At 32.5% G+C, this 21,411-nt stretch overlaps 1 protein-coding gene across 33 annotated transcripts in view; it reads left to right on the forward strand.

Annotated features, from left to right (window-relative positions):
• VPS13B (vacuolar protein sorting 13 homolog B) overlaps window positions 1–21,411 on the forward strand; it is an 857,597-nt gene that overhangs the window by 152,243 nt on the left and 683,943 nt on the right. For 31 of the 33 annotated variants that reach the window (XR_012416560.1, XR_012416558.1, XR_012416559.1 and 28 more), the window contains one exon: window positions 1,721–1,845. Coding sequence is in view for 27 of the 33 variants with exons in the window: in XM_073999176.1 (XP_073855277.1) it covers window positions 1,721–1,845 (125 nt within the window). In the remaining 6 variants the exon portion in view is untranslated. Of the gene's footprint in view, window positions 1–1,720; window positions 1,846–21,411 lie in introns of those variants that run through there. The other 2 variants (XM_073999193.1, XM_073999192.1) reach the window with 1 other exon arrangement.

Below are 21,411 nucleotides of genomic sequence, written 5' to 3' on the forward strand. Positions count from 1 at the left end.
TTCTGCAGGCAGCCAGCAGGGGATCTCCTCTACACCCAATTTCTTTCTGAGTACAGTTGGTAGATAGTGTCTGATTATACTGTTGAGGCATTTAATGGAAAATTCGACAGTGGCTTTGAGAGAGTTCTTAGTTGAGCATAGGTGATAAAATATTGTCTTTATTCATAACTCGAAATATTTGGCAGTTGGACATTGTTTTAAAAATGTGTTTTGTATTGTTATATTAATAACTGTAAATTCCAGAATCCTTTGAATATTGGGCCTTTATGTGGAAATAAGAAATCCTGAAATTGTACAGAAACCAGCAGAGTACTTTGCATACATTGTTGCTCAGAACAGGTCTTAAAAAAGAATGAATGTGAAATATCTTAATTTGAAGTTATGATTTTCAGTAATCATTTCAGTATTAGAAGCAAATCTCTTTCTCAATTCTGTACTTGTTGTTTATTGGTTAATACCAGGTTATAGGTATTGATGGGTGCATCACTTTTATTTTCCTTGATAGTAATTACATAAGTAGGTTCTTTGCAATGCAGTTTTCCTTGAAAATGTAATTTTAAAAAGTTTTATTTCTAAAATGTTGTTTTCTTCACTTAAACCGAGTGTGTAAGAAATAATTTGACATTGTCATTTTGATGAATGTCAGGAGTATAGTAGCTTTTTGAAACTATTTGGAAGTAGGTTAATACTGTTAAAGAAATTGATAATTATTTTATGCTCATTAAATAGTATTTTGAAAATCAGTTATGAAGAAATTTTAAACATATTTTGTTATAGAACTTCACAGTTGATATAAATTAATTCTAGAGATATGGAAGTCAGTGCATTATAAACCCAAGGGATAAAAAATAATAACTAAAGACAAATGTTGAGGTTAAGCTACTTTTACATTTACTGGAAAACAGTAACCCTTTGTTTTGTATCCATGTGTATTTTTCCACTCTGAGGTATTTATCTTTTGTTGTTTTAGAAATAATTGACGCAGAAATATCATCAGTTCTCTGCAGTATTTCATGTAACATGTGATGTTATGTTTTTTCTTTCTATTATGACAAATATAGTACCCAGGAATTTCAGGGGTTGCTTATAAAATTTTGTAGTATCATCTGCTTGCTTTAAGCATAAACATGCTTGTACATATGAAGAGTAATTTATGCCATATACCAAATTTCCTGGGATTTAAAACCTCAATCTCACAATTATTTTCACAAAAGAAAGTGGAAAGAAATAACATTTTAGGATATTTTTCGATATCCTTTTTGTGTGTACATTATACAAGTTGAAGACAAAATACATTTTTAAACAGTTTTTCTTGTAGTTAATGTTATTTTAGTCATAAAATATTAAAATTAATTTATAAAATTTATAGCTTACAGTATAGAAAATGCAGTCAGTGGTTTATATTTATGGAAAAATGTATATTTTAGCAGATAATTAAACAGTACAGGAGGAGTATGTATAGAAGTAAAATGTGAAACTTAAAAAAATTTGTCAAAAATGCAGTGATCTTTCGGGGTGTGAAATAAATACTGTATATTTAAATTTGTTAATTTTGAGCTACTGTCAAATTGTATAGAAGAAAATGTTGATTGGGAAGTGGAAAAAGGCTTTGGAACATACTTAGTATGCAGCTGTTGTAAAGCAAATTGAAACTGATGTATTTCATCCTGTACTTATTAAAACTTTGTCTGAACACTTGGATCTTTTCTTTTTGTTTTAGATATTTGGTTTCCAGGCAGGACTGACATCTTTGGATTGCAGTGGATCTTACTGCTTACCTGTACCAATTATTCCCTCTTTCAGCACTGCTCTTTATGGTAAACTTCTGAAACTCCCCACGTACTGGTAAGTCTTACATGTTAAAATGTGTTAAAATGTGATTTATGTTAATTTCCATTTATTAGGAGGGAAAAAAACGCCCAAATGTTTCTGTCTTATGCCTATGTTAGTTTTATACAAAACTTTAGAAAAAAATATCTAAACTTGTACTTTTACTGAGACACTAAAAATCTTTTTTAAGTGTCTGAAATCTTAGTTCATAGTGTCTTTTGTGATAGCAATAACTGTTACTAGGGTAATAACTGTTAATTCATGTTGGATGTATGTAAAATACTACTTCAGATTATAATAGGAACTGTAAGACCAAGTGCCTTTTTTTCAAGAGAGGGGTATAAAGATTTTAAAAAGTTATAAATTAATATTCAAGACCAAAGTATGTATCTATTAAATAATAATTTTATATATATTCATAGCCACTGACAAAAGTATACCCAATACATAGAGTTAGAATGTATTTACATGTCTAGTAGCTATATTTTGTAAGAAATTGATTGTAGCCCTTACCATTTTCATTCAGAAGTGAATGCTATATTTGGAGGTCACATTTCCTTCAATTCAAAGAGATTTACAGAAAGAAAGCCAGTAGTTACCAGTTATAAATTTTTAGTTTAAAGGAATGCTTTTAATATGTTGTTTAAATATATAAAATAATGTTTAAATATATGAAATTAATTTTTAGTGAACCATTTTTCCAATTTAAAATGTGATTTAGAATATCTTTTGCGTTCTCATTCTAATCAGTAAGCTTATTTTTGCAGGATAGTTTTTCTATTAGTTTTTTACTAAAAATGACATAACCTTTAGAAAATTAGCATTAATTTCTTATCTAAAATACTTCAGTTGCTAAAAGTTTGTTTCTTTAATAATATGTAACTTTTAAAATGAAATTATAAAATAATTGCTCATATTTTCAAGAAACTTTACCTGCTGATACAGAAAAATTTTTTAAAAGTTGTAGTTAAGTCTTAGTATCAATTCCTCTATAAAATGAAACCATTATTAATTCTTAATTTCTATGATAAATTTCATTTTGTCCTTACTCCTCCATACCTCTCACATGTTATTTATTATGTTATATATAGATTTAACTTTTTACTGGCATATATGGTATGTTGCATTTGAGCCAAGTTTTATATTCTGATTTATTAAGAAATAAACTGGGATATGTCACAGTTGATATGGTGATATCAATTTTCATAGGTATTTGTGAAAAGTATTATCTCAGTTATGTGCTGATTAATTTATCATTTCTAGGACTGAAATAGTTTTATGGCAAGCAGTGCAATTTACCATAGAAAATTCTTAATTTCTTTAAAAAAGTCCACATTTTTCAAAATGATTATAGCCTTCATATAAAATCAATATTTAAATAAGTAAGGCTTGGTTGAAGGATACAAAGAGGTTATTGTGAATACTGTCAAATGTTACTTAAAATATGCCTGAAGACATCTAGAAATAATATTCCAATTAAATACTGAAAGCATGAGATCACAGAATGCCAATATTTTTTTGGATGTGTTTTGTTTTTTTGTAGTTAAGATTACTTCTATGTTATTTCAGTGGTATTTTTGCTATGCTTTTTAGAAGTATATTGATTTGAAATAGTTTCTTGAAATTTTCATAATAAATGTAAAAAAAAATCTTTAGTAACTCTAACTTGAAAATAAAGACAAACCTTAATAAATTGAGATGTTGATTGGTTTTAGTGCAGTTTGAATTCAATAAAATACTGCTTAAGCAGTATGTCCTATAAGTTTAAAGAAAGCAGACAATTTCCCTGGGAGGTCAGAGGTAGCTGATGAGATGAGGTCCTGTTAGAATTGGACATTAATGGATGAGACAGATGTCCATGTGTCTGTCACTGAATACAGTGAGAGAAGAATTTGGAAAGTTACTCTACCTTAGACTTGTCCATGAGCAATGATATCTAAATGTTTTAATATGAACACTTAAAAATAGTTAAACCAGTTAATCAAATATTCATTAGTCCCATTTCTTCATTTTCATGTTTGTTAAAGTCTAACTAAAATATAGTCTCAAATTCACTTTGTCCTACAATTGAGGGTTCAAACGTGTGATTTTATTAGTAGAGACATATATGCAATATATTTGGAAGTTTGGAGTATAGAAATAGTATGTTGGCTTAGAAAGTCATGGAAAACATGGAGGGGTAATTTTTAAGCAGGCTATTGAGGAATGGATAGAATCTGAAAGAGCATACTGTATTATTTTATACAGTCCTAGGTACCTAGTTTAACAAAGTTTTCATGACAGTCCTTTGAGATAAGATGATATTCTCTCTTATAAACTCTTTCTAAATTTCAGAGAGGTTAAATAAGTTGTCCAAAGTCACACACTAGCCTCACAAGATTTTCGTGGAGGATTGTCTGATTTGAACATCTTTGATTGTTTTATTACTTGATGGAGTGAAGGGGACATATATAATCTTTTGTTAATCAGTTTTTTAGGCCCAGTATGCGTCTTGCCTATAGTTAAAGTAAATTTCCAAGGATCGACAGACTAGCTAATAAAGCTGAACTCTGCTAGTATTAGTTAATAGCATGTAGATATTATTGTAATTCTGATCTTAAAATTGTGGATATTAGCACTAGGTGGAATCTTAGACATTATCCCCGTTACTGAGTCTTTATGACATACTTTTGGTTTATAGTCATCTATCTACTGTTTGAACATTTTATTCGAGAATGTTAGGTACTTTCTGGGCCAACCATTATTGAGCAGCTCTAAATTTGTTTCTTTTATTTAATCAAAGTTTGCTTTTATGAGAAGTTTATACTTGGATTTCTGCCTAAGAATGTTTCTTCTCTGATATAATTATTATATATATCGTGAGACATTTTCATTCTCAGAGAAATGTGTGAAAACACTATTTCTTTTTAAGATTGAGGGACTTCTAAGTTTCCAGTTTTTACTTAGCACAGTGCCAAATGTTGGTTTTAACTAGCAAAGTTATTGAACAGATCATTTGTAGGGGGAAAATGCTTCTGTGAAATCTTTGAGTTCAGTGTTAATTAGAAGTTATGGGACGTGGTGCCGGTAGACTGATGGTATTGATGTGGCTGGTGTGTGAAGGACAGGTGAGGCAGATACTGGTCCTTTTGCCTCCCTGGAACTGAAACTGAAGGCATCATTTGTCCCAGCTCAGAAGGACACCAGGATAAATTCTTTTAGTTTTAATGGATCCTGGGGCCTTCAAGTCTAAAAAAAATTGCCAGTAATACTTATTATCAACAGAATAAGTAACCTTCCAGGGCTTAAAATGATGTTTGTTCAACTGCCCTGTTCTTAATAATGCCACAGTTTGAGGCCTCAAGAAGCTATACGTGGGTGTTTTTAATGAACCTGGAGATAGATCTTCCTTCCAAACCTGTGTTCATCAGTCTGCTTTTGTGATTAACGTTCCTTTTAACTAAATGCCTTAAAACTACTAAGACTTAAATGGGATGTTAATTTTCTTATCTCCACCTGATTGGTGTTAGACTTATTTTTCAGCTTTGGTTCTGGCATCTAAGATGCGCTTTTATGGAATGTTTTGAACAAAAAAGAAACATGAACATCTGTTACAATCTTCTCATTTCAAAGATGGGAAAACTGAGTCCCAGAGAGGTCAAATTTCTTGCCTAAGAGCACAAAGTTAATTAATATCATTGCCTCAATTTCTTCCTCTCTTTCTTGATTCAAGGCTCGATCAACTGTACCATTTTGCTTAAAACAATTATTACTATTTCAAAAAGTAACTATTTTTAAATGTAAAATTCGGTAGCATTAAGTACATTCACATTGTTGTGCAATAGTGCTACCATTCAACTTTGTCTATAAATTTGACTATTCTAGGTACCTCACTTAAATGGAATCATTCAATATTTGTCATTTGTGTCTGACTTATTTCACTTAGCATAATGTTTTCAAGATTAATCCATGTCGCAGCATGTGTCAGAATTTCCTTCCTTATTCATTCATTTGTAAGACGGAATTTTATGTATTCATGTTATGTATATGCTACATTTTGTTTATCCATTCATCCATTGACAAATTCCTCTCACCCTTTAGCTATTGTGAATGATGCTGCTGTGAACATGCATGTACAAATATCTGTTTGAGTCTCTGCTTTCAGTTATTTTGAGTATATACCTAGAAGTGGAATTGCTGTATCATATGGTAATTTTGTGTTTAAGTTTTTGAGAGCTGCCATACTGATTTCCACACCACTTTACACCTGCAACAGTGATGCAGAAAGGTTCCAATTTCTCCATATTTTCATCACTGCTTACTGTTTTCTGTTTTTTTGATAATAGCTACCTTAACAAATATGAGATGATATCTCGTTGTGGTTTTAATTTGCATTTTCCTAATGATTAGGGACATTGACCATCTTTTCATGTGCTTATTGGTCATTTGTATATGTTTGGGGAAATACCTATTCAAATCCTTTGCTCATTTTTTAATTAGTTTTTTTTCCCTTGAGTTGTGGAAGTTCTTTATGTGTTCTGTAAATTAATCCCTTATCAGATATATGATTTGCAAGTATTTTCTTCCACTGTGTGGGACCACATTGCAGGGTCCTGGCTGGAGATGCATCAATAAACAAAATAGGCAAGTTATTTCCCCTCATGGCAATAGAGAATAAACATTATCTTAATTAAGGGAATTTTAAGGGGAGAAAAATTGCTTCATGTAGATTGTCTTTTAAAATTGAATCATAAAATCATCCTTTTTGCTGTACTGAGCCTTGAAAGGAGGTGTTTGAATAGTTCTTGATAGCATAATACTTTCAGATTACTTAACATTTTTCTATTTATTATTATTTTTTATGTTGCAGTGAATGCAGCATTTTTACTTTTTCTTAATGATTCATGTTTGAACTGAAAACCATCGAATTAGGAGTAGAGCAAACAGTGATAGGAATTGAAATATAGATTCCTGCAGATAAGTGAAAAAACCCGTTGAATAAATTAAATATATTTTTTATTTACTAGCTCTGAAAACATTCTTCAGTTATTGTTGAATGATGTTGTAGGGTGCATTTGATAATTCAGGACTTAATGCAAGCTTTTCTAAAAACTTGATTTCTCATCAGGTATTTTAACATGTACAGCTTGAATAACATGGGCTTGAACTGTGTGGGTTCAATTTCTTTCAATAACTATATTGGAAAATTTTTTTTGAGATTTGTAACAATTTGAAAAAATTTGCAGATGAACCATTTAGCCTAGAAATATCAAAAAAATGAAGAAAAAGATATGTTATGAATGTATACAATTTATGTAGATTTTAGTATATTATTTACTACCATGCAATATACACAAATTTATTATAAAAAGTTAAAATTTGGCCAGGAGTGGTGGCTCACACCTCCAATTCCAGCACTTTGGGAGGCCAAGGTGGGAGGATTCTTTGAGCCCAAGAGTTCCAGACTCCATTTCTAGAAAAATAAAAAGGTAACCAGGCATGGTGGCATGTGCCTGTAGTCTCAGCTACTTAGGAGGCTGAGGTGGGAGGGTCACTTGCACTCGGGAGGTTTAGGCTGCAGTAAGCCATGATCATGCCACTGCACTCCAGCCTGAATGACAAAGCGAGACCCTGTCTGTCTCAAACCCCAAAACCAAAAAGGTAAAATTTGTTAAAACTTATGCACACAAATGCTTAGGAACCACACATGGGACCATTCAGAGCTGAGAGAAGTGTAAACAAAGATAAAGATGCAGTATTAAATCATAACTGCATAAAGTTAACTATAGTATTACATAGTGTACTACTGTAATAATTCTGTAGCCACCTTTTGTTGCTACTGCGGTGAGCTTTTGTGTTGTATCTGCTTAAAATGCTGTGTGATGGTGAGCATCTCCATGTGAGCAGTTCTTCTCTCCAGTATGTGTATTGCAATAAAAAGTGATCTGTCACAGTTCTAATGTATTTGTCATTGGGCTGAGTGCAATACTGTAAAATACTATAAACGTTTTTTTTTTTTTTTTTTTTTTGAGACAAAGTCTTGGTCTGTTGCCCAGGCTGGAATACAGTGGCATGATCTTGGCTCACTGTAGCCTTTGCCTCCTGGGCTGAAGTGATTCTTGTTCCTCAACCTTCCGAGTAGCTGGGATTACAGGCGCGTGCACCACCACACCCAGCTAATTTTTGTATTTTTAGTAGGGATGAGGTTTCACCATGTTGGCTAGGCTGGTCTTGAACTCCTGACCTCAAGTGATCTGCCCACCTCGGCCTCCCAAAGTGCTGGGATTACAGGCATAAGCCACCGTGCCCACTCCTGTAAACCTTGAATAACACCACAGGACCCACACAAAGTGATTCTGGAAGTGGTTCCAAGAAGCAGAAAAAAGCCATGACACTATAAAACAAAGTTGAATTGCTTGATATGTACCATAGATTGAGTTCTGCAGCTTCGGTTGTCTGCCCTTTTAAGGAAGATAAATTCAGCATAAGGACTATTGTAAAAAAAAAAGTAAAAGAAAATCTGTGAAACCATTGCTTCAGTTATGCTGGCTAGCACAAACACTTTTCACTTTTTGTGAAATACCTTTTTATTTTGTATTGACAATGCAGCTTTTATGTGGGTGGAGGATTGCTATAAGAAAGGAATACTGGAGACTCTAATATGACTTGAGAAAAAGTGAAGTCATTATGTGACAACTTAAAGCAAAAAGGAGATGAAGGATCTAAAGGTGAAGAATTTAATGCCAGCAAATGATGGTTTGATAATTTTAGAAAGAGGTTTGGCTTAAAAAATTTCAAGAGAACAGGAGAAGTACTTTCTGCTACCAAGAAGCTCATCTTAGTCAGCAGATGAGTTTCCTAGGTGCCATTAAGAAAATTATTGAGGAGAAAGGCTATCTACCTGAACAGATTTTAAGTGTGGATGAAAGTGCTCTATTCTGGACAAAAATGCCACCAAGGACGTATTAGTAAGGAAGTGATGAGTGTTCACAGACCTGTGCCAGATGATAAGAAGTAGGAAAAGCAGTGCCAGAAAACAAATTGACATTATACAGTCTAGCAGAAGGGTTCCAGTTATTCAAGATTGCTTTTGACTTTTTTAATGACATGGATCCTCCTATGATAGGGGCACTGCATTATTTGAAATAAATAAAGACTGACCAGTCTTTGTATATGTGAATGGTCCTGCCAATTTCTGTTTTTCCTTATGTTTTTGGTTATAATTTGATAATGTGTTTAAATAAATAGCTAGTCAAAAAATAAATACATTTACAGTTTTTAAAACATGGCCTATGTATATGGAATTAAAAGAATATAAAAAGCATAATTACAGGTAAATAGTATGCATCTTTGTATTAGATTTTTTTCCCTTTTTTTAGAAAGGGCACAAAGAGCATTTGACATATGTTAACAAGCAAGAAAGTGTTGGTCCAGTGAGAACAGAAAGTTTCCTTTGATTGTGATTTTGGAAAATTTGATATTTTCCACATGGAATTTTATGGTCAGTTGGGTGTGAAGTTGTATAGGCAAATATGATCCATTTTTAATTCCCTAGTTTAATGTTTTAAACTTAGTAAAATTGTTTAGTGGTGTCCAAATGAGCATTTACAACTCATTCTTAGTTTGTTGCCTTCAAATTTGATTTTTGGTTATTGGAGAATATTTCTACATGACCTATATCTATGTCAGAATAATTATATTGACTTTTCCTTAGTATTTGGCTTTCCCTATGTGCAGCAGTGGGAAAATATTATCCTGTGACAACATTCTATTCTGGTGACGGCATTTTAAAAAATATATCTGTGTTTCATTATTTTTGTGAGGGAGAGTGAAAGTCAATAGTATTTTCTGAGTGCAAAAGAACTCTTAAGTTGTTGATGTATTTTTTTAAAAAGGGAAATGGCTTGGTTAGTAATTATTAAATTTAGCCTAGGTTTTCTTTTTATGACTACCTTTAAATTTTTTTCTTGACTGTGTTTGATGATTTAATTTCTTTTTAATATATTAACTTGAAATGTAAGAACAAATAATCATTGGAGGTTCCCATATTCAAAAGATCAGATAGTGCTTAAGTTAGTGGCAGAAGAAAATTTCTATTAATAGCATCATAATCCCCTTGTATAGAATTTTGTACTTAACTAAGTTTCACTGCATACAGGAAGTTTTTTGATACTCACAACCGACCTTTGAAATAAACAGGTTAGGTATTCTTATTTCTATTTTATAGATGTGGAAATGGAGGATTAGGGAAGGTGATACGGTAGACCTAGAGAGATAAAATCGCTTGCATTGGACATCTTTTATTTATTTTATTTTATTTTATTTTATTTTTCTATATTTTGAGGCAGAGTCTTGTTCTGTCACGCAGGCTGGAGTGCAGTGGCACAATCTCGGCTCACTGCAAACTTCCATTTCCTGGGTTCAAGTGATTCTCCTACCTCAGCCTCCTGAGTAGCTGTGATTACAGGTGTGTGCTATGACACCTGGCTAATTTTTGTATTTTTAGTGGAGATGGGGTTTCCCCATGTTGATCAGACTGGTCTTGAACTCCTGACCTCAAGTGATCCACCTGCCTTGGCCTCCCAAGGTGCAGGGATTACAGGTGTGAGCCACCGCACCTGGCCTAGATATCTTTTGATTAATTGATGTTGGAACTATTAATAGCATGTTGGTTAATAGCTATTAATACCAGGTTCTGGACAAGAACTTTGTATTCTTCATTATGACTTATGACTTAAAAAAATACTGCCAGCTTCTTAGAAGAGTCTGTTAATACTTAGCGTTGTTCAGGTTTCAAGTGACTAGTGAGTCATTTATTCATTAAAAAAAAATTTTAGTGCCTATCATGTTAAAACTGTTGTGTTGTAGGCCTTGGAGTGTGAATACCACTTGGTCTTTGTGTTTCCTTTCTTGATACTTTAAGAATTTAGACAGGTGTTCTTAAACACTGGCTAACTCATACATTTGCAGCCAAGTTTGTTTGTTTGGCTTGTTTTTGGAAGATCTAATTATGACCTCTTTGCTAGAATTCTTTGCTTCTTACAGCTTATGTGGTAAAATTTAAAAGCTTTAAAATATCCTTTGATGCCGTCTATGGTCTGGCCCCTGCTTGGCTATCTAGACTCATCTGAAACATCCTCTTCTCTGTCCCCTCCTTCTTGCTTTTAAAAATTTTCTCTCCTTTTACCAAATTGTTCACTATTATTGTTTTACTATTCTATATCCTAAATAACTGTAATTGACTCCAGATGCTAGTCCAATTGATACTTTTCCTGACTAGGTCACATCCCCGTAAAATATGCTTTAAAATAGGAGACAACGTTCTTGTTTTTCATTGTACTTTTCATAGAATTGATTTTACACTGCTTTGTGTGATTATTTAATAGCCTTTCCCACTTGTTTTATTTTAAGCTCCGTAAGAACCATCTCTTTTTCTGTGGGGCACATTTATCTTGAAAACCTTGCATCTGTTGTAGACATGAGTAAATATTTATTGGTATACATCTGGTTGCTTCTTTAACAATTTCAGTTTTTTTTTGGTTTTCTGATTTATGAGGTTTTAGATTGTATACTTTGTTGACAATCAAGTTCTGTCTCTTATTAGCTCACATTATACATGCAAAACATATTCTTGGCCAAAGTGAAAATCTGTGATATTAATTACTTAAATTAAACTAAAATTTTAGTGACTTTTCCTATTCAGAGTTCTCAAGGTAATATTTGAAAGTTATTAATTACATACATAAAATATATTGTATAAATACACTTCATCTCCTTTTTTTCCTGAGCAGTTACACGTTCTTATTTTAAGTAGATGAATTGTCTGTTTTAAATTAACTTGTCTAGAAGATGAGATAATGTAGAGGTATCTTACTTCTTTCGTATTTTGTTTGTTTACTTCCACACATCAGTTAACCATTATTTAATCTGCTCCATGTTCCGTAGTACTAGCACCACTTTTTGGCTCATACCGCGCAAGTATAGTATATAGGCCATTCCCTCCAGAGACTTACAACTCATGCTGCAACTCATTTATAAATATTTATTGGATCCATGGTATAATTCCAGTCATCATTCTACATGCTGGGAATGCAGTGGTAAACAAAATAGACCTTGTCTGTTTCATGGAGCTGATATTCTGAAGAGGTAGAGCCAGTCAACACTTCATTAAGACAAATACATGCGTTTTAGATAATGGTGAGTAATAAGAAAAATTATGGCCAGTGGAATAGAAAATGAGTGTTTTGGGTAGTTTATTTGTCTAAAACGGTCAGGGAAGGTCTCTTAAGTAGATGTGACTTTTGACTCCAACCTAAATGACCAGTCAATGGCAGCCATACAAAGATTTTGGGAAATTGTGTTGCAAGTATTGGGAATAGCTGGTGCAGGTCTCGATGTAGAAATAGATATGGTTCATCTGAAAGACAGAAGTCAAGTGTGACTGCAACTTAGTAAAGGGAGATAGATAAGAGATTAAATTGGAGAGGTGGTCTATTCACAAAGAAAAGCAACGTAAGTGGGTATAACCTGAACAATTTTTAGCCTTAATAATAGATAAAGATTTAAACAATGTAGAATTAACCATCTTTTTTTGTATACTGTTAAATGAATATAATATTCAGAATGTTAGGGTTGTGACACCAGTGGTGGAAATTTAATTTGACAGAGCCTTACAACTTTTCTGCTGTAGAGCTTGACTATATCCATCAAAATCTGTAAGCATGAATATCTTTTACTCAGCATGTCAATTTTTAGGAGTTTGTCCTTAGACATAATTAAGCAAATGAACAATAATTAGTTATGATAAAATGGAAAAATGTAAGTACCCAATAATGAAAAACAGGTTATATAAATTATATTACACTCATACCAGTTAGTAATAAGTAGAATAGCCATTAAAATTGTGTTGTAGAATATATTTATTGGTATAGAAGGATTTTCATGATAAATATTGAGTGAAAACAGGTCACAGAACAGAGGATGCAGAATTAGTCTATTAATGTGAGCAAAAAATATGCTTGCACAGGTAAAAAGGCTGGGCTATTGCTAAATTGTTTGTGATGGTGTTATGTGGGTGATAGGTGACATGTGGTTTATGTATTATAGTGGTTAGAAGCATGGGCCTCAGAACTGGATTCCTTGCATTTAAATATAGGCTCCTCCACTTCCTAGCCTTGTGGCTGAGAAAGTCTTTGTGTCTGAGTTTCCTCATTTGTAAAAGGGGCAATTCTTAATTCTTATCTTTGAGTTATTTTGAGGCTTAAATGAGTTAAACAAATATGAGCTGCTTTGAATAGTGCCTGACACATAACAAGTTCTTTATGCATGTTAGCTGTGATTATTACTATTGCATATTTATTTTTTTCTGACTTTTTTCAGTGAACACACATTTATAAAATTGATGGGTCACCTTTCTCTCAAAGATTGTATAAAATTTTATTTAACATACTGAAAAAGGAAAAGTGTGTTTTTAATCACATGTATTAATATAATAAGTATAATCTATTAATAAATTTATAAACTTCTATAAAGCAGTTAAGAAAATAAACTGAGGAACAGACTGAGTAAAAATATGCAAAAACATCTGAAAAAATTCTTGTATACAGAATATATGAAAATATCTTACAGTTTAATAAGAAAAAAGACAACCAATTAAAAAATGGGCAAAAGACATGAACAGACATTTCACAAAGGAAGGGTCACCAAACACATGAAAAAGAACCCAAGAGCTAGACATAAGGGAATTGCAGATTAAAACCACATTGAGAATGATCATAACAGCTTTATTCAAAATAACCCCAAACTGAAATAACCCTGGAGATTAAATAAATTGTGGTGTATTTAAACAACAAAATACCACTCATCAATAAAAAGTAATGAACTACTGATATATACAGTTGTGTTTCCTGAGTGAAAGGAACTGGACACAACAGAAACATATGGTATGTTTGTTACCATATTATGTTGGCCAGACTTGAACTCTTGACCTCAGGTGATCTGCCTGCCTCAGCCTCCCAAAGTGCTGGGATTACAGGCGTAAGCCACTGCACCTGGCTGAGGAAGACTATATTTAATGGTAGGCTGTCATGGAAAAAAAAAAAAAAAGAGGAAGACTATAATACATCTTGGTATTGTATTTCAATTGGAGGTATCAGAATGAACTCATGGTTTTTAATACAAAGATATATGTCACATTTACACATTTTTGTTCATATTGTTGCCATTTTCTTCTTACTTAACATCAGTACTTTTGTTGAATTTAGACACTAGGTTGAGACATTATGCCCCGCTGCTGCTCTATTGATGATATATTGAAGTTTATATAGGTTAATGGGTTTTTTTTTTTTTGGAAGAATCCTTTCTTTGTATGAAATTTTACTCTGGAGCTTAAGATGTAAAAAATTCAACTTACATATTGAAATGCTCAGATGGAATTGGGGAGATATGCAGCCTAGTAGTTTGCATTTGGTCTCTGCGTGGCAGATGTTTGGATAAACAATGGATATCTTTTGATATGTTAGATATTAAGTTCTCAGTAAGCACAGAGTGGCTTTTTAACTGTATTATTGCGTAGCATCAAATAGTATCTAATACTTAGTACTTGCGTAATAAATGTGGACTTAAATTGGGTATTTTTTATTTTGAATCGTAGTGTTTCAGAGTGTTGGAAAATCTTAGTAACTGATATATAAATATATTTTTTCATAAATGTAGTATTGAAGTAACAAAGGTAATCCTTAAGTAAAGTATAAGCATTCGTTTTTTAAAAATGACTATATTGAGGTATAATTTACATACCATAACATTATCTGTTTTTAAGCATACAATTCAATGATTTTTAATAAATTTACCAAGTTGAGCATTCATCAACAAAATCATATCACCCCAGTTAGATCCTCTTTGTTACAGTTAATCCTAATTCCTACTCCAACTTCAAGGAACTGTAGATTTACTTTCTATATCTCTAGAAATAGGAAACATCTCTAGACTTGTTTTGTCCCTGGAATCTATAATATGTGGTCTTTTATTTCAGGGTTCATCTGCCTTGTAACATGTATTAGTACTTCACTTCTTTTTATTGCTAAATAGTATTCAGTTGTTTGGATAGACCACTTTTTATTTATCCATTCACCAGTTGATAGACATTTGTGTTGCTTACACTTTTAAGGCTATTATGAATAGTGCTGCCATGAACATGTAGTCTTTGTGTGGACTTAATGGTTTCATTTCTCTTGGGTGGATACCTACAGGGGGATTGTTGGATTATATAGTAAATATATGTTTGACTTTTTAAGAAACTGCCAATCTGTTTTGCAATATGATATCATTTTACATTCCTTCTAACAATGTATGATGTCCACAACCTTGCTGACATTTGTTATTGACTGTCTTTTTGATTATGTCCATTCCCCACTGGAATGGGGTTTTATAAGAATTTAATTTTATAAGAATGGTAGTTTTATAAGAATTCATTTTTGTTTGCTTAGTTCATTTTAAGATTTTGGATTTTATGTATAGTAATAAGACATTTATTACATTTTTATTTTAGTGGTAGGCAGCTTTTACTTCTTGTATTTTCCTGTTTTTCATCTAATATTTAAATTCAAATAAAACTATTTATTCCAGAAGTTTGAAAAATGTTATATATCTCAACAAACAGGATATAATTTGTATTTTATTTGCAAATGCTAAAATCATTGTAATTAAAAATATATGACAAAAGCTGGCCAGGCGTGGTGGCTCACCTTGGTGTAATTCCAGCACCTTGGGAGGCAGAGGCTGGTAGATCACTTCAGGTCAGGAGTTTGAGACCAGCCTGACCAACATGGCAAAACCCCGTCTCTACCAAAAATACAAAAATTAGCCAGATGCAGTGGCGCACTCCTGTAATCCCAGCTTCTCGAAAGACTGAGGCACAATAGTCGCTTGAACCTGGGAGGCGGAGGCTGCAGTGAGCTGAGATTGTGCCATTGCACTCCAGCCTCAGTGACAGAGCAAGACTCTGTTTCAATAAAAAGAAAAAAAATTACAAAAGCTAATGGATATTGAAAAAGATACTCTGATACACTGCTGATGAATGTGAAAATTCAGTGTGATATCATGTATGCATTAAAAAGACCACTGTAGCTAGAAACCATCATTCTCAGCAAACTATCGCAAGAACAGAAAACCAAATACCGCATGTTCTCACTCATAGGTGGGAATTGAACAATGAGAACACTTGGACACAGGAAGGGGAACATCACACACTGGGGCCTGTTGTGGGGTGGGGAGAGGTGATAGGGATAGCATTAGGAGATATAGCTAATGTAAATGACGAGTTAATGGGTGCAGCACACCAACACGGCACATGTATACACGTAACAAACCTGCACGTTGTGCACATGTACCCTAGAACATAAAGTATTAAAAAAAAGATAACTGTAGAAGCATTTGTATTCATGTAAAGATCTTAGTGATCTCTAAGGTACATTGTTTACTCATATCAAGTAGGCTGTAGACGTACACCTATGTATATATTCTCATTAAAATCATAAATGTATAATTGAATGCATGAAATGAGTATGCAGAGGTCTGCAGGGATGTATGATAAACTCATAAAAAGTTGTTACCTATAGGGTGTGGAGTTGGGAGTAAATAGTATTAACTTTTCATTTTATCTATTTAATTTTTTAAAACTTTTAAAACTTTTTTTTCTTTTCATTGAGTATTGATGTGTAAGTTGTCACTGTGTAAAGAAATATACATTTCTTAGCTTTTTAAACTTTTCATTTCTAAGTTGAGTTAGTGAAGAATTGTACTAATTTTATTTTGGAAAAAGTGAACTAATCTTATTTTACTGTACAGGATATGAGTAATAACAAAAATACATTTTTGGAACCAATTTGTAGGTTCAAACTTTGCATTTTGGGACTCTATATAAATCTTTAGATCCAGCTGTTGCTGAGAATATTCTTTCAATTGCTATGAGGTGTGTTGATTTTAAAAGAATGGATGGCTGTTCAAGTGTACATATGGCAAAAATTTAATGGTATCCCCATGAACTTGAATGGATTGTTTAATTTCTTTGCATCAAGTAGTAAGAACTACACTTCCATCATTTTTATTTAACATTTAGAAGAAGGAATTTTTTTTTTTAAATAGAAATGCCAGTTTGGTCCTGAAATTTCATCAGCTCTCTGTTATAGTTTGTCAACAAATGGTACAAGCAAAGTCTTTCAAAGTATTTGTTAATTAGGCCATATTCATTATTAGTCTTTGCTACTATACAATCAAGACCTACTTGTTTCTATTTCCTTTAATTTATCCTGGAGTTTGTCCAAGTTGAGTTTTAATGAGTTGTTTATCCCACTAGTTACACTAGGATTTATTTTTCCCTAGAGAGTAATGTTTGAATTGATAGTTTTTAAACCTATTCTGTAAAATGAACATATGTTCAGACTAAGACTTCTGGATATGAGGAATAGGCATGTGTTAAAGAAATTATTTTATATTCAACAGCTTAACTGTTAAAATGGAAATTTAGTGATATTTCAAAATATTAGGTAAGTCCAGAAGTTAGAAATTTTTAGTATGAATTTATATTGAACTGTTTTGTTTTAAGTAAAGTTTAATAAATATGTAGTGGTATAAATCACATGGAAAAATACACTTTTTATTGACATTTTAATGAGTCCCACAAATAGTTTAAATAAAGTTGTAAAAGCTGTTGATCTTTAAAAAATTTTTTGAGGTGAATATGGTATAATGTTATGGCTTGATGAATTGGTAATAGATACATTAAAGTATTTGTTATTTTCTACATTTGTTAACTGGTTATAAATATTTCAAAATTGACAAAAGCAAAAGAGAAAAACCCCTCTTCATTGGTATTGTTACATTAACAGATAATTGTGTAGGATACCATCTATTGCTAAGTCATTTCAGATTTATTTATGTCAGTTTAAATACTACTGGAGTATCTAACAGAAGTATAAATAGAATGTATCTTTATTTGTTGTGGGTTACAGCTGAAAAATAAACCACAAAGACATACCCTGTGTGTATAATTGGCGTGTTTATTTTTGAATTCTAACTTTTGTACAAAGTAAGCTTCTCGTTTGATATTAAAATAAATCTGAAGGATAGAATTTTTCCTTACCCTTGGGCGTTACTACAATGTACAATATATTAATCTTTCTGAATTTGCATGTGTTTAAGTTTTTATTCAAGTCTATGTTATCCATTTGGGAAAATTTTAGGTGATATAAGCTGGCTTGAAAGAGTACGATAAACGGTAGCTGAATTTATTATGAAATAGTAAAGACCTGCTTGTAAAAAAAATGAATCCCGTCTATAATTTTGCCATATAAATACTTACTGCTGTAGTTATATGAACATGGCTCTTGCTACATGATAGGACCTCCTAATTGCCACAGAGTGCCTGAAGATAGATTAATTGTACATTTTTGTATTATAGGAGGTATTCCAAATGTCCGTGTTCTTCACTACTTATCACTAATAAAATGTGGGTTTTTGGCGCAGGGGTGAGGGGTGTTTCAGGAATTTGAACAGAAATTTGAGAACATAGTGGAGAGACCTAGTTAACTATTTTAAAATGCGTATAGAATACAAAGGAAAATGAGAAAGAAAAGAAAATGTCTTTAAAAATGGTCTAAATGTTGGAAAAGCAAAAGGAAATCATAAGGATAATTAACATTCAGGTTTATGAATTGAGTCATATTTGTTTATCCTTCTATTTCTTTTGATCTCTACTACTTTACCTGTTTGGTTTAAGGGATCTTTTATTTACTGCATATTTATTTTCTGGTTCATTCTTTCTAATCCTTTGACTTTTATAGCCAAATATGATCAGGATTGTAGATTGAGGGACACATTTAGGTAGTGTCACATGTTGCTATTAAGGATTTGAAAGTTGTTGGATGAGATAGTGGCTTTCTTATTGGGCAACTGTGTATTTGATTGATCTTACATACTGATTAAGAGAGATGGGTAGGCTGGCTGCAGTGACTCATGCCTGTAATCCCAACACTTTGGGAGGCTGAGGCAGGAGGATTACTTGAGCCCAGGAGTTTGAGACCAGCCTGGGCAACGTAGTGAGATCCTGTCTCTATAAAAAAATAAAAATTAGCCAGGCATGCTGGTATGCACCTATAGTCTCAGCTACTCAGGAGACTGAGGTGGGAGGATTGCTTAAGCCTGGGAGATGGAGGCTGCAGTGAAACATGATCATGCTACTGTATTCCAGCCAGGGCTACAGAGTGAGACCCTGTCTTAAAAAGAGAGAGAGAGAGTGACAGAGACAGAGACAGACAGAGGGAGGGGTGATCCTAGGCTTTTATTTTTGTCGTTTTGACTTTTTTATTTTTATTTTATTTTTTAGTGAGGGAAAGCATGGTATTTGAATCAGTTTTGCTAAGAACAGAGTTCTAATACTTTAGGGAGCTAGTTTGTTTTCACTGAGCTAAAATTTACAACATAAATTTCATCATTTTAAAGTGTACAATTAAGTGGTTTTTACTATATTCACAGTTTTGTGCAGTCATCACCACTATCTAATTCCAGAACATTTTCAAAACCTCAAAAAAGAAATTCTGTCTCTATGAGTCTGGACATTTTATATTAGCAGAATGATATAATATGTGACTTTTTGGTCTGATTTCTTTCAGTTAATGTAATGCTTTAAAGGTTCTTCCATGTTATAGCATGTATCAGTGTTTCATTTTTTATGACCGGATAATATTCCTTTTGTGGATCAAATACATTTTGTTTATTCATCAGTTGGGGTACATTTGTGTTATTCTCATTTTTTGGCTAAGAATACTGCCGCAATGAACATTCATGTGCAATTTGTTTGGTATTAACATGTTTTCAGTCCTCTTGGGTATGTATACACCTATGAATATAATTGCTGGGTCATATGGTAACTCAATGTTCATCTTTTTTACAAATTGCAAAATTGTGTTTTACATAGTAACTTATACCACTGTGTGTGATGTTCCCATTTCTACCTATTCAGGCCATACTTGTTATTTTCTGTTTATTTTTATTTTTTAAAATTACATCCCTTCTGACGGGTACAAAGTGGTATCTAGTGGTTTTCATTTTCATTTCCCTGATGTCTAACAATGTTGAACATTTTTACCTGTGCTTATTGGCCATTTGTATATCTTCTTTGTCAAGTGTCTTTTCACGTCCTACGTTCAGTTTAAAAATTGGGCTGTGTATCTTGTTCTTGTTGAATTATGAGAGTTTTTTTTTTATATTCTGGAAACTAGACCCTTATCAGATAAATGATTTGCAAATATTTCTCCCATGCTGTAACTTGCCTTTTCATTTTCTTGATAGTATCTCTTGATTCACAAAAGTTCAAAATTCTAATGAAGTCCAATTTATCTTTTTTATTTTGTGGCTTTTGCTTGTTATAGATAAGCAACTATTGTCTAATTCAAGATTGTGGAGATTTATAACTCTGCCTACTTCTAAGACCGTTGTAATTTTACCTCTTTCATCCATTTTGAATTTTTGTGTATGACTTGAGGTATTAGTCCAAATTTATTCTTTTGTATGAGCATATCCAGTTGTTCCAAAACTATTTGCTGAAAATACTGTTCTTTTCCCATTGATTGTTCTTGACATCCTTATCAAAAATCAATTGACCATAGATGTATGGTTTTATTTCCATTGTCAATTTTAGTGCATTCATCTACATGTTTTATCTTTATGCAAGTATGATACTGTTTTAATTACTGTCCCTTTGTAGTAAGTTTTGAAATTGGGAAGTGTGAGTTTTCCAACTTTGTTCTTCTTTTTAAAGATTGTTTTTGCTATTTGAGGTCCCTTGCAACTCCATATGAATTTTGGGGTTACCTTGTTCATTTTTTCAAAATAGGTAGCTAGGGTTTTGATAGGGATTGAATGGAATCTGTTGATCAATTTGGAGAGTGTTGCCATTTTAAAATTGTTAAGTTTTCCAATCCATAAACATGGGATGTCTTCCCATTTTTAAAAGTCTTTTAAAATTTCCTGCAACAATATTTTGTAGTTTTAAGTGTGCAAATTTTACACCTCTTTGTTAAATTTATTCCTAAGTATTTTATTTTATTTTTTTTAGTACTGTTAATGGAATTGTTTTCTTAATTTCAGTTTTGGGTTGTTCGTTGTAAGTGTACATTTACTAAAGTGTTTTTTGTGTAATTGCCTTGTGTCTTGCAACCTTGGTGAACTCACTTATTCATTTTTTCCCCTCACTTATTAAAAGGAAAAAAAAAATAGAGATGGGGTTTTGCCATGTTGCCCAGTCTGGTCTTGAACTTCTGAACTCAAGACATCTGAAATGACAGAAATAGAATTCAGAATATGGTTAGAAACAAAGATCACCAAGATGCAGGAGTATGTTGAAACCCAATCCTAGGAAGCTAAGAATCACAGTAAGACAATACAGCCATTGACAGACAAAATAGCTAGTGTAGACAAGAACTACCTGATAAAGCTGAAAAACACACTACAAGAATTTCATAATGCAATCACAAGTATTAGTAGCAGAATAGACCACTCAGAGGAAAGAGAGCTTGAATGTTGACTTTCTGAAATAAGACAGTC

Source organism: Macaca fascicularis, chromosome 8 (assembly GCF_037993035.2).
Source record: "Macaca fascicularis isolate 582-1 chromosome 8, T2T-MFA8v1.1".
Lineage (NCBI taxonomy): Eukaryota > Metazoa > Chordata > Mammalia > Primates > Cercopithecidae > Macaca > Macaca fascicularis.